Below are 15,203 nucleotides of genomic sequence, written 5' to 3'. Positions count from 1 at the left end.
AGGCCTATCCTGATTCCTGCTCCCCACCCATCCCCCTACACAGTACTACACTGACTCCCCGGAATTTGCTTTGTATTTTGACCCCAACAGATGTCACTCTGGTACCTGTGCACATAAGCTTTTTTCCCATAGAATGTTAGCTCTCTGAGGACAAAGACAGTTTTGGTTTTGTATCTCTAGCTCCTAAGCACACAGCAGGTACCTCATAAATGCTTGATTTGAGCTTGCAGTGCTCAGGGTTGTTTTTCTTTCTTGAATATGAACTATTATCTCACCAGATTTTATTGACAAGAGTGACAAAAACAGTCCCTGTGTCTGAAGCCTTTTTAATCCTTGTTGATGATTTTGATGTTCCTTTTAGTGTTACCAGCTGCCTCTCTATGAATCTCTAGACATGGTTACTAGTTGTCTGGTTCTGTCACATTCTAGATACGTACGTTATACTCAATATGGTAAGCTGCTTCCTTTCCAGATCATTTGCCTCCACCTTTTATGGGGGCAATTCAATCATGCTCCTTCCTTTTCTTCTCTGCTACATGAGACCATGAGATTTAGAGATGGGAGGGACCTTAGAAATAATCTAACTCATCCTCATTTTATAGATGAAGAAACCACAGAACTGAGATGGGAAGAGATTTGCCCAAGTTCAGCTAGTAAGCAGTGGAACCAGAATCTGCACCTGGGTCCTCTGGCTCCAAATCTCTGATGCTGTGTCCACTATACTATGCTGCTGGTCCAACACTAAAGCTACTAGCAGTTTCATAATATATATGAGCATATTTTCATCTATATTTGTGAATGCTTTATTAATATTCAAATTATGCATACATTTTGAAGGAATATTTTTATATAGCATGTTAGAAAAGGGCTTTTTGAAAGTGATTTTAGTTTTTGTTCAACTATGGTCAAGAAGACAAACTAGACCTCTGCAGGTGGTTTAAAATTGTTTTTATATGATTAAGAGTAGCAACATTCTATTATTCTTTGTTCAGTTGTTTTCAGCTATGTCCGACTCTCTGCGACCCCATCTGGGGTTTTCTTGGCAAAGATATTTCAGTGGTTTGCCATTTCCTTCTCCAGCTCATTTTACAGATGAGGAAACTGAGGCAAACAGGGTTAAGTGACTTGCCTACGGTCACACAGTAAGTGTCTGAGGCCAAATTCAAACTCAGAAGACAAGTCTTTCTGACTCCAGGCCTGATACTCTATCCACTGTGCCATCTTACTGGACTGCTATGTTATGTTGCCTTTTTTTTTTTAAATGGACCTGTGATTTATCAATGTAGAGAAAGCTCCTGCTGAAGAACTGAGGAGGGCACCAAGACTGAAAAACCTGAAGGAAAAGTTCAGAACCCCTTCCCTATGACTGTGCAGAGTACCACCATTCTTCCAGATACAGCTCTGACATCATTCCTGTCTCCTCTATTAAAGTGCATACTTGAGGACAAGCACTGGTTTCACTTTTTTTAAAAATTCTGTAGTGTTTAGCACACTCTACGGCACATGGTATCTGTTGATTAGCTTATAGTCTTAAGAGCTATCTAGGGCACTGAGAGGTTATGTACCTCCCCTAGGTCAAACAGGCAGTACATATCAAAAGAGGGTCTTCCTGATTTTGTAATCAGCTCTGTATGTGCTATACCACCCTGACTTTTAATGTGAGGCTGCACTTCTAAAAATAAGAAGGCCTCAAGTGCATATTAATGTGAGCATTTCAAAATATGACTTCAAAACTAGAGTAATAGCTTCACATTCAAGTACTTCAATCATTCTCATCAATCAAGTCAATCGGGCAGAATGGTAGTCACTTGTACACATAAACACAGCATAAGTGTCTTCCATTTTTGGTCAGTTTATTTCTGTGAATTTTTTGTTGAGTTACTAAATTATACAGCCCTATCATGACTCAAAAGAACACTGGATTACAGGCTCATAATATTCTTAGAAATGTCTTCAGAATTATCTTATAAGAAAATTAGTAATACTATTTATTAATTAGTTTGATCACTATTTTTATCACTAGACTTTTCACAAAGACTTTTGGCTATTTCCAAAAAATCAAATTTACATCAAGGACTGAAGACTTAGAGACAACTGAAAATATCCACCAGGATGTGTGATTTTGTGTCTTCCAGAGAAAATTCCAAGAGCAAAGTTTCAAGTGGACTTCCCATTGTGGCAACATGGACAAAATATATAGCCTCCCAAGGCTCCCACATTGAAAGGCGTTCACCTTTATTTAGATGATATTCTATTATATTCATTTAAGTTTCTGTGCTCTTTGCCCTACACCTTGTTGCTTTTCTATTAGTAAAGGAGTAATAATAATAGTATTCAATGTGGAGTTAGAAATAACTTCTAACTTTAAATCAAACTATGACAATACAATGTAAGCTCCTTGAGAACGAGGCTCTTTTACATTTTTGTTTTCATCCCAAACTCCTAGCACATTGCCTTGAAATTGTAGCTGCTTAATAAATGTTTGCTGAATCTAAGTTCTACATTCATAGTTGCATATTTGTAAAAAGAAAATGCATATCTATATTTATTAGGAAAAAGTGGAACACTTTCAAAATATTTTAAACAGGAAAAGGATACGTGTTTCCTTGATAATGACATCTCTAGTAGCTTGGTGGAAAACCATCTGGTAGAAGACATAGATTATCTGACACACGAATTCATCATCTTCTTGTTGAGCTGAAAAACGTTAAAAAGCAGTTTCTTTAAGTCAGAGAGCTCTATGCTTAAATTCTTGAAAAGCAACATTTTAGGGGAAGGTCTGAGAATGACAGACTGTACAAGAAAAGGGGGGGGGAATAATCAATTGGTTTAATAGCATTTCGTTATTTAGCAACATTTTATTTATTTCATTGGGTATTTATTTCACTTGCATGACTGATAATTTAGGAGTATGAATTATCGTATTTTGATCTTTTGTTAAACTTGATTGTAGTTAAAATAAAATTATCTTTTGAAATCCCAAGGTCAAGGAATGTTTGAGGAAAGGAAATATAATTATGCTGATGTTAATAATAGATTCAATACATTTTATTTGAAAATATAAAATTATCTAAGATTTGAGTGAGTCATGCCTACAAGGAATTAAACAATGTAGTGGAATTTAGAGAACACTAATACTACTTCTCTTGGATTTTCACTATCTATCTCTGGCTGTCACCTTTGAAATTCTCTCTGAAGCAACCTTGACAAGTCTCTTGATAACTCTGTGTCAATACCTCTAGTGATGGGGAAGAACTTGGTACCTTACATGGCAGTTCTAGTTGTTATAAAGTTTTTCCTTATGTTGAAGTGAACTGTTACCTTGTGATCTGTACCAATTAATCAAATCTTTATTTCTAATACAATATAACAATACATTAAAAAATACCACGTGTTTTCCCCCTCCATCACATGAATTATTCAGATCATTCTATTTCTGGAAAAGAATCTCTTTCTTATTTTTCTGTGATGATGCTTCTGTAATGTTTGTTTATATACATAAAAGCATGTCTCTTTTAAAAATAAGTAGGTTATCAGAAAGAAATGAGATTACAAAAATTCCATATTGTAAAACCAGAAGCTATTTCAAACTGCATAAGAGTATTTACTGGCTTGGTAACAGTTTGTTTTAGCTTACTTAAATCTAATGACATAAGGGCAGTTACAGAAGGTCTTTGTCAGTCCCATAAATTAATCTGACACTTTTCATATTGTGAAAAGAATAACTGATTGTACAAGTGGTAGGAAAAACAGATCACTTATAGAAAGCTTGTTTTGAGGTGCCTGTGATGAGATTTAGTTATGAGGGTTGGGTTTTTCCTGACAACTTCAGTCAAGGGAAAATCCTGGTGTGTAATATTTTCCTCTCTCGACCCAAGGTATAATCAAACATCAACCCTCTAAAACTATATACTATGAAATTATCACCATGAATCACTCATTGCCTCAGGTAATTAATTAGAGGTGAGGAGTGGTGAGGAAGTGGGCTATTCTTACTAGACAGTCACTATTAGAAGATACATATATATTTTCTGAGGTGAGGAGGGCCATGGGAACTCTCCTAGTCTTCTTTTCCTACCCCCAAGCCTGGCATCAGCACATTTACACAGATGACTTTGTAAGAGTAGCCAATAACAAATCTCAAGTTACAGAAAGCCTGTCCCTGAAGGATTGAGAATAGGGATCAATTAGGTATGGAAAGAAAGGGAATTTGATAATAAGTCTGGCTGCCCAAGTAGTAACATTAAGATACTGGGCAAAGGAAGACTGGACCTTGAGGGTAGAGTATTTGAAATGAGGAGAGAGATGGCAGACACAAAGTAGATTCACTTCCTAACTTTGTATAGATTTTGCATTGGGTCAAATTTCCTCTGAGCAACATAATACGAAAAATAACGTTATCCTAGAGTCTACACAATACAGCATGACCAAAGCAACCAATCTAATTTCAGTAACTCAGTCTCTTAATTAAGCTCATGTGCCACACACTGGACTAAGTGCTAGACATACAAAGACATAGGGAATGTATGTAGACATACAAAGAAATAGGGAAAAATCTCTTAAGGGGCCTACATTTGAAGATGGGAGACAAGATGTACATATGTACATACATATAAAGTACACACAAAGCAGACATAAGATAACTTTATAGAGGAAGGCAGAGTGAGAAGGGCCTTCCTGTTTCAAAAGGTGGTGTTTTAGCCAAGTCTGGAAGGAAGAAGCCAGGGCTACAAGGCAGAGGTGAGAGGGAGAGGCATTCAAAACACTGGAAAGAGCTAATAAAAGGCACTGAGATTGGAGACAAAGCACAATGTGTGATGAAGAGTGTGTAAAAGAGAATAATATATAAGAAGACTGCAAAGATGAGAAGCTTACATTTGATCCCAGAGGTGATGGAACCACTGGGATTTACCGGTGACCACAAAGTCTGCATCCTTCCACCTAACAAATAGGAATGAATCTGAAAGTTTATCTGGGCTTTCCTATTAACTATAAATAAATGGAATAAGGACAAGTTTTCTGCTATTTTTATAACCTTTGTAATGTTAGCAGAGCACTGGTTATATCAGATACTTAGTAACTGATGTGCCACAAAAGTAATGGCTCAAACTTAAGTTACAATACTCTTTGAAATATTTCAGTGTGGCAGGTAATAGAAAGTGAACTCTTAATTCTAATGCCACATTTGAAAACTGGGAGAAAGGGAAAAACAATGAGAAAATAATAACAGTATTCTCCAACTAATGAGAGAAAAGGATGTCCTTGGTTCTAGGACAGCCATGTAAGCTTCCATTTAGGACACGGTAAGCTAACTAGAGTACAAGAATGAAGTTACGGAGCCCCAAAACAAAAAAGGACAATTACTGCCACGTATACCACATCCTGAGGATGAAAAGCCTGGGCCTCTGCCATATATACACCAAGCTGCCATCAGAACATCTGGCAAAAGAACTCCTTTTGTGCTTCAGAGTATAATTGTTTCTATAAGGCAGAATCAGAAATTTCCAAGACCCTTTTCAAACTGAGAGACTGGAGCTTAGAACTGACAAAACCTACGCTGAAGTGTACCTCTGAAGCGATAACATATTAAAAAAGAAACCAACAACTAAATATCAATGAGTATTCCACTAGATCTCATTTCTTTCTTTACGTTACATAATTTCAGTTAAATAATTTTCATTCTTCACAATGATCACTCACGTAAAGAAAAGCATTTTCTTTATGTATTCTTTATGTAACGTATGTAACTAGGTAAAACATTGGGTAATGAGGAAAAAAACTAATTAAATTAAACAATTAAGGATGTACTGTGACAGTCACACATTAGGCACTGGAGATGTGAAGAGTAAAACACTATATGCCAAGATATGTACTACTGGCTTATCTAAATCATAATATGAAAGTAAAGGAGACACAAAGTACTAAAGGAAACTCTGAGGAGTGAGAGGGGGCGTCTAGCTGCAGAGAAAGCACAGGTTTCAGGGCAGAGGGAGGCCAAGAAATGGTCCTCAAAGAAAAAAAGGATTTTCACAAGCAGTTAATAAGATTATGTATAAAATGTATTCTAGGCACAGGGAATGATCTGCACAAATGCACAGAACAAGAAAGACCCAGGTCAATGAATCTGCTTGGAATATAGACTGCACAAAGGGTAGAAATATGAAAAAAGGCTAGAAAGGTAAGATTACAGTAGGAATGTGAAATGTGAAAGATCTTAAATGCCAGTTAGAAATTAATATATCTTATAAGCAAGTGGGAGCCCTGGAAGGCTTTAAAGGACACCATGGAGAGAGAGAAGAGACTGGAATCAGGAAGATTAGTAAGAGACTATTAAAATAGTCCAGGACAAGATGATGAGAGCCTGAACTCACATGGCAGCAGCTGAGTAGAGAGGAAAGGACAAATTCAAAAGACAATATAATAATAATATAAGAGAAGTATAATTAGTAGGACTTGGGACCTAAATGGATGTGGAACTAAGGGAAAAGGAAGAATAAATGACTTAGGCTTCAATCTTGGTTGACTGGGTAAATGGTGGTACCATCAACAGAAAGGAGGAAATGAGGAAGAACAGGTCAGGATGGTTGGAAGCAGGAAAAGGTTTTAGTAGGGAAAGGTGCGTTCAACTTCGAACATGTCATGTCTGGCAGTACTGGGGGCATCCTCCAGAAGGTGGAGACAGAAGGACAGAGCGAGAAGACACCAATAGAGATCTCTATACAGAAAGATTTGAAAATCATTTGCAGAGATGACAATTTTAGGTAGTAGAATGAGAATGGATGAGAAATATGGGAAAGATTATATGGAAAGAAATAGTTTTGTATAAAGGAAGAGTCTTGGGGAATATCCAAGGGTAAGAGAAATATGATGAACAAGGGAAAGATACTTTAGTGTAGAGGAGTAGATGAGAAAGTAGGCAGAAAAACTACAGAAAATAATATCAGGGAAAAAAAGGGGAGGAAAGAATGTTTAGAATGAAGAAGTGGTCAGCAGTGCCAAATGCTGCAGGAAGGTAAAGGGGGATGAGGACTTAGTAAACGCCACTGGAGTGGCAATTAACTGGTCATCAGAAAAGCTGCAAAGAGCAGCTTTTTAACACTGGTTCAGGAGCTAGGTTGAAAGGGGTTGAGGACTAAGTTGTGAGGCAGTGAAGGAAAGAAGTATGCAAATACCCTAAGGAGAAAAGAAAATACCGTCTGAGGGAATGAGAGGGTGGGAAGAGGGAGAAAGGGCCTATTTAAAATATTATCTGTCTGTCTATCTAGCTTTGGAGCTGTTTGAGAATGTTTGCTAATGGTGGAAGAGTCAGTAAGCAGAGACCTATGATAGAGGAGATGATCAATGAAATAAATTTTGGAAGTGATGGAATGCAAAAGTACAAGATAAACCTTGGCAAAGAAAAGAGTCACTTAATTCTCTTAGACTGGTGCAATGGGAAAAAAAGGACAGGTATCTTTAGTTTTTGATACAGGTTTGCCCAGTAACATACAAGAGGCTTTTACACTTCTATTTATTTTCTTTAATTGTAGAGTTCCAGAGATTTCTATCTTGCCATATAGTTACCAGAATGACAAGGCAAAATGTGATTTAATGAATGTAACTTGTACACAAGCAATTTTCAACAAATTAATATCTTAATTAATTATTTAACCTACAAACGAGTAAGCAAGGAAACAAAATAAAATGGATCATCACCTACCATTCAGCAATTCAATGAGTGCTGGAATGATTCCTGATTTGGCTAGCAATGCAGCACAAGAATCATCCATAGACACAGTTCCAATCATTATAACCACTTCTAAAACAAGATCATCTTCTGCAGCACCTAGTAAAATCAAAGAGTGGAAACTGTTCATTTAAAAAAAAACAACTTAGCATCAAATCCCAATATAGTATTAACCTGCCTATAAGGAAAAACATTAAAGACTTTAAGTCTGTATCATGTTTTCTACCTCTTAAATTCCATGACATATTTGTAACTTCTAATTTTACTTATGGTCCAACTGAAAAGGGGAAAATGAACCTCGCCTTTGGGGACCTTTGTGCTAAGTGGAAGAGTCAGTATATCTCTCTAATAATGCATGCATGGAGAAAGGGGAGAGTTTCAGTGGCAACTGTTTAGTTGCTATGGAATGTAGATAGCAATGCATGGAGCTAGGGAAGGATGAGATTAAGAAAAGGGAGAAGTTAAGAAAATACTAATAAAAATAATAAAATATGCAGGAGAGGATTCATCTCTTTTATGTGGGGAGGAGGAGGAAGAAAAGCTTGGCTTGCAAAGCAATAGCCTAAAGTGATATAATATCTCTGTAATAAATTATTCTATTATTCTATTCTATTCACATCCAACTGAAGACAGTGAGTGACATCATAAAATCAAACACCTAGGACAAACCTGGTTTAAGTTTATCCTTGAGGTATGGAGCCAACTTGTACTCTTTGAGAACCAGCTCCCAGTCCAAGTCAGGGATAGTAAGATTTGCTAAAGTCCCCAAACACTCTATCACAAATTCCTCTTCTTCATCATTAGAGATCTGGGCCGCAAGATCCCCAACATAATCCTAAATAAAACACAGAAATGCTTACCCAGTAAAGTTACACAAAAGCACAAAGATGTTGTTACTCTTCTCTGGTTTACTGTAGACTAATAATATTATTTAATATAAACTGCCTCATTTGCATAAATTTCAAGTGGCATGTTAAGTGAGACATACATAAACCAATTCACCCTAGAGTCCTAATTCTCTTAGAATTTCCAACATTACTTCTGAATTTTACTTTTCAGCACATATAAACCAATAAAATAAAAGATTTGACTAAGAAGAAATGACTTGGCATTTATGCTTGTCATATGGGTGGTTCTGTATTATTAAACTATTGGCTTTTAATTACCTTCAGTACCAAGGCTATTTATACACACACACACACACACACACACGTACACACACATATATTTTAAATATATGTATATATACATACATATATATTTTAAAAATATATATTTATTTCTATGTTTTAAAAGATATATGTAATATACATTATACATATATATTTTAAAAGAGATTTTCTTTTTTATCATGAATTTACTCATTAACAAACACAGATACTCCAAGATATTAAAAAAACAGGAAAGAAGGTTGTATAAAAAACTGTAAACTTCTGTTACACTGCTTATGGTCTTTTTAAAAAAAGAAATATATAGGGTGTGTATGTATGCATACATATACATATATATGTCACTTGTGATATACACATACACACAAACAAAACCACTCCATTTGTATCCCCTTCTGTACTTCTTTTTCTGTTTTCATTAAAAAGAAAGATTCTCCCATCTCCCCATCTCCCTACCCCACCAAGTCTATCAGCTGCTTTTCAGTACTGTCTGACTTCTCATGACTCAACTCATTTGGGGTTTTCTTGGTAAAGATTCTGGAATGGCTTGTCATTTCCTTCTCCAGCTCATTTTATAGGTGAGGAAACTGATGCAAACAGGGTTAAGTGACTTGCCTGGGTAAGTGTCAGCTAGTAGTGTCTAAGACAGGCCAGGGACTCTATCCATTGTGCCACTTCACTGCCCTATCACACTTACTCTCTCTGGAATTGAAGGCCTTCATTGTAATAAATACGTATAGTTAAAAAAATAAATCAACTCATTAGCCATGTCTGAGAATGCCTATCTATTCTATACCTCCACATCAATTCTCTGTCAAGAGATAGAGATCTGTTTTATCACTGATCTTTTGAAGTCATGATTGGTTGTGGCTTTGGTCAGAATTCTATGATCTTTCAGTTATTTCCTCTCAAGTGGTAATTTGTGGTCTTCACATAAACTGTTTTTATGGTTCTGCTCATTTTATTTTTCATCATTTTATACAAGACTGTCCATATTTATATGAATATAATATTACATTACATTCATATATGACAGTTTGTTCAACCATTCTTGCAATGATGGATATCTACTTTGTTTCCAGTTCTTTGAAATAACAAAAAAAGATACTCTATTTGTGTACATGCATGTCTTTTCCCTCTGCCCTTCCTATCGTTGAGGTGTGTGCCTAATGGTATCACTGAGTAAAAGGGCATGTAAAGTTGAATGATTTTGGGGTAGAGTTGCAAATTATTTCCCAGAATGGTCAAACCAATTTGTGGCTCAACCAACAATGCATTTAGTGTGCCTGTCCTCCCATAGCCCCCTAGCAACTGCTAAATTCTTCTTTTTGACATCTTTATCTATCTTATGGATGAGAAGAATCTCAGAGCTGTTTTAATTTTCGTTTCTCTTATTGCTGATTTGGACCATTTTTCTTAGATGGTCATTAATAACTTACACTCTGAGATTACGCTAATGGTGTTTAACATCTCTGCATATATGTATGTATATCTATACCATATATATGTATGCACATATGCAATTTTAAGTATAATCTGCATTATTAACATTTCCTCCATCACTTTCTTAAGTCCAGACAATCAATAAAACAATAAATCAAGTCATAGTATCTGCTGATTTCCAAGACGAAAATGCTCATAATAAAAATTTAACAATTGAGCCAATTTGAGCTGGCTCTAGTATAAGCCTGCTATACTTTCTAAATCTAATTGTCCATTTCATCCTTTATGATGGTCTCTACCATTTTTACATAAGAATTTGCCTCTTGTGAAAAGACCTTCCTTTGTTTAGTTTCTTTTACAATATTACCTTTTATAGCTAAATCATATATCATTTTAGAGCTGATTATGATATATGGTATGAATGTTAGTCTAAAACTAATATCTGCAAGACTTCTTTTCAGCTTTTCTGGCAACTTTTATGTTTATGGGGTATTTTGTGATTTGCTACTTTTCGAGTTTTTTAGGTGCATTCCCACTTTATTAACTTCTTTCTTTTGTTGATGAACGTGTTTAGAGAGATATAATTTAATCTAAGAACTGCGTTAGTTGTATAATACAAGTTTGGTATGTTGCTTCATTACTGTATTTTTAAAAATAAAATTACCTATCATATTTCTATTATTTGTTCTTCCACCAAGACATTCTGTACTGTTTTATTATTTAGTCTCCATTTAAGTCTGAATCTTTCCTTTAAATTAGTTATTACTTTTATTATATTGAAGTCAATAAAGAATGTGTTTAATATCTCCACTTTTCTACATCTGCTTATTTTTTTCTACCCTAGTAAAAGGTTGGTTTTTAAAGGTACCATGTAAAGCTAAAAAACATGTACACTTCTTTTTCAATTACCATTCAATAGTTACCAGAGTTCTACCATATCTAACTTTTCCAAAATTTTACTCATGTTCTTTCATGGTTCTTGTTGAGGGAGCACATGCTAGGCATGTCAAACCAGGACCTACAGTTGTCAAATTACAACCAGGACCACCATCTCCTAAAAAGATTCTGATGGAGAAAACTGAGGACCCTGAATTCAAGAGCCTTGGGAACAGCAATGTCCCTCAGGCAACAGCCTGCTTTCTGTTTTCTTACGTAGCCTCCACCAGCATTATGGAGGGAAGAAATCATGGTGAGAAAAGGCCATTTTCTTCATCACCACTACCAATTGGCCAACTGCCATCAACAGGCAGATAAGTGAAGTAGTCCTTGGGGGTAGCAGCACCACAAAGACCATGTATTCTCCTTTCAGCTGAGCCCTCAGAAGCAACTCTTGTGAACAAAGGGACAGCCATCTCCACCAACTGCCAAACAACTGCCATCCACAGAGAAGGCAGGCCAAGTTGGCTAAAGCTGCAAGGCACCCTGAGTAAGAGACCAGAGGCAGCATGTGCTTGGTGAGTCAAATCCAGTGAGTCATTTTCACATGGGCCACTGTTTTCTCACAGACCCTGATACTGACAGTCCAGGGCCTTGAATTCAAAAGACTGGAATATCAGGGCTTCCAGCTAAGTGTCAAATGGTTCATCATCAGAGACTGATATGATTTTATCAGGCGAAACGATTTTTTAAAAGGGAGACTGCCCTCAGCTTTGCCTTTGTACCCTAAGGACCAGGAGCTTTCCATCTGACTTTCATATGGGTTGTTTCGCCTATTTGAATGCAAGCTCTTTGAGAGCCGAAACTTCACTTATTTTTCTACTTGAAATCCCAGCACTCAGCACAGTGCTTTGCATGTAATACTTCATGTTTCATTTATTTATTGTTTTCTGTTGGATCTAAGTTTGAAAGGGGCACATTAACACCTCAAACAATTATTGTTTTGTTGTCTATTCCTCCCTGTTGTTCAATTCATTTTTCCTTTAGACATTTAGATGCACTCTTATTTGGTGCATACGTGTGTGTGTGTGTGTCTATAAACACATGGACACACAAAGCTAACAGTTCATTATTTATGGTTCCATTAAGGACACTAGTTTCTCTGCTTATCTCTTTTTATATTAAAACTATTTTATTGCTATCTTTTAATCTATATATAACATGCCTCCTTAAAAAAAATTCATATTTATTTCCTCTCCTTTCCATTCCTTGGCCCTGCTGAAAAATTAACAAAAGAAGAACAATTTGTATAACATTTTGCATTGTCTTCATAACAATTTGCATTTTCTAGAAAAACAAATTCTCACATTGGCTATTTTCTCAAATCTGTGTCTCACACTGATCTTAAATCCCACAACCTTTCTAACTGGAGGTATGTAACATGATTCATGTTTGGTCCTTTGGCTTATCATGACATTGATAAGTGTTCCAAAGTCTTTCAAAATGTTTTCTTTATAACGTTATCACTGTACAATTGTTTTCTTAGCTCTGCTCACTTCATTCTGCATCAGTTTATATTCTCAGTAAATTATCCATATTCTCATATCTTATGGCACAATAACATTCCACTTGCTTATCTTAAGAGAGAGCTAATCCTCTGAAATCACTTAAAAAAAAGTTGCCTTGTCTGAGATTATGACTGTCACTGCTTTGGATTCACTAGAAACTCATCTCCTCACGTTAGCTCCTCATCTTAACTCTGTGCCAGTACCTTTTATCTGGGGCCAATATGCTTAGTCCTTTTAAGCCTGTGCAGAGTATATATCCCTGTGTTTAGAGGATACAATTTCCACATGGAAGAGTTAAGATGAGGAGCTAAAATAGTCATAAACAAAATACATCATTTTAACAGGGGGAAGGAATAATAGTGGTTAATCCCAGTCACACTTTGAGTATGATTATATACTGGTAAGTATGTTTTTCTTTCCATTAGATCCTACTACAGTATTTCCTCTCTTTGTCAGCTAACCCACTCCTTTTACAAAGGAAAAGAAGATGGCAAAAGGGAGTAGTATTATCACTAATAATCTAATGGTCTGATCCTTAACTTTTCCCTTTCTGTCCCAGGCCTAGGTTGTTTGATCTTTCCCTTTATTTCTCTCCTTTTAACTCCCCCTTTCTAATCCAACTCCCTTGGGTAAGGTTTATTTTGTTTGTGACTTTTTCTTCCCCACTTCTACCTTCTATCTCCACCTGTTGCTCTATTGATGCACTAAATTCTGTACATATATCAATGTGTGTGGGGGGAATGGGGCAAGTGTATAAATATATATGTGTGTGTGTGTGTTCTACTTTCCTTCTCCTTATTCAGATAAGAGAGAAGCTCATGAAATTCCTGCTCTGCTGCTCTTCTTTATGCCTACATAGTCCTTTGAATTATGAAAATGAATTTATTAAGCATTTACAGCATATCAAGCACTATAATGGGTGTTGAAGCTACAAACACAAAAGGAAAAAAATAGTTCCTGCCCCTCAAGAAATTTACATTCGTTTAAAAAAGAGATTTTATTAATATCCTTGTTTTTACATTGCCTATATTTCTTCCCTGAATCTCTCCTAGAAAGCCATCCCTTACAAGTTTTTTTTTTAAAGAGGAAGGTAAAAAATTCAGTAAATACAATCAACACATTGAAAAAACTCTGAAGCTCTGTTATAAGCAGTGTTTCCCCCACAAAGGAGTTAGGGGAGTTATGTTCTCATGCCTCTTCTTCCTATTTTTACAATATGCAGTTCCAATTGCTTTGTGGTGGCTATGATTTTGTTTGTGTATATTGTTTTCTGGGCTGTTTATTTCATTCTGCATCAGTTCAAACAAGTCTTTCTATGATTCTTTGTACTTATCATGTAATTAGAATTATTACTGGGGTGGAGCCAAGATGGCAGATTAGAAAGATGTACCTACTCTAGCTCTTCCCCCACAACTCATAAAATACCTGTAAAAAATGACTCTAAACAAATTCTAGAGCAGCAGAAGCCACAAAGTGATGGAATAAAGGAGATTTCCAGCCCAGAGCAGCCTGGAGGGCCAACAGAAAAGCTCTATTGCACAGGCGCAAAGCAGAGCACAGCCCACGGAGTCCAGCCCAGCCTTGGCCACGTGGTGGGAACAGAACCTAAGCAGGTCTTGGGGGACAGGGGCAGAATCCCCAGCAGCAGCAGCGGTTCCCAGATCCCTAAACTCACAAATACCAAAGGCAGCTTCAAAGGTCAATGAGAAAGCTTAGGGTAAGAAGGAAGTAGGTCCTCCCTTATTTCTGGGTCCAGGCAGCAGCAGCATGCATGCATTTTTAAGCCCTCTGCGTAAAGCCCCTGGGGGAATTGATGAGCTAATCTGGGTCTCTGCCCTGAGTGGTGGTCCTGGAGTGAGGAAGAATGCTGGTGTGGTAGAACTAGTAGAGGCTCTGGAAAGGGAATTTTATTTGCAGATCCTGGGCAGAAAAGCTTTGGTAGCTTCCAGACCAGAGCGTAGGCCAGGAGAGAAGTAAACTCCTCTCCCTTGACTGGTGCCACCTTAGAGGAACTGAGAATTTATAGGTCCCCAGAGTATAATCCCCTCTTGACAAAGGACTCAAAACTCAAGTAACTGGCTGGAAAAATGCCCAAAAGAGGGAAAAAAAAAGAAGATTATAGAAGGCGACTTTCGTGGTGAACAGGTATTTTCTTCCATCCTTTTGGATGAAGAACAATGCTTAACATCAGTGGAAGACAAAAAAGTCAAAGCTTCTACATCCAAAACCTCCAAAGTAAATATGCAATGGTCTCAGGCCATGGAAGAGATCAGAAAGGATTTTGAAAATCAAGTAAGAGAGGTAGAGGAAAAATTGGGAAGAGAAATGAGAGCAAAGCAAGAAAATCATGAAAAGCGAGTCAACAGCTTGCTAAAAATGCTGAAGAAAACAACACCTTTAAAAATAGGCTAACTCAACTAG

General features: G+C 36.6%; 1 protein-coding gene across 2 annotated transcripts in view; it reads right to left on the bottom strand.

Moving 5' to 3' along the window:
* Positions 1 to 15,203, bottom strand: part of KIFAP3 (kinesin associated protein 3) — a 189,777-nt gene that overhangs the window by 58,470 nt on the left and 116,104 nt on the right. For both annotated transcript variants that reach the window (XM_072648684.1, XM_072648685.1), the window contains exons 14-16: positions 8,396 to 8,561; positions 7,700 to 7,825; positions 2,599 to 2,697 (exon numbers count right to left, since the gene is read on the bottom strand). In XM_072648684.1, coding sequence (XP_072504785.1) covers positions 2,599 to 2,697; positions 7,700 to 7,825; positions 8,396 to 8,561 — 391 coding nt within the window. The remainder of the gene's footprint in view (positions 1 to 2,598; positions 2,698 to 7,699; positions 7,826 to 8,395; positions 8,562 to 15,203) is intronic.

Source organism: Notamacropus eugenii, chromosome 2 (genome assembly GCF_028372415.1).
Source record: "Notamacropus eugenii isolate mMacEug1 chromosome 2, mMacEug1.pri_v2, whole genome shotgun sequence".
Taxonomy (NCBI): domain Eukaryota; kingdom Metazoa; phylum Chordata; class Mammalia; order Diprotodontia; family Macropodidae; genus Notamacropus; species Notamacropus eugenii.
The sequence above is the reverse complement of the archived record's forward strand: the minus strand, read 5'-3'. Positions and strand labels throughout refer to the sequence as shown.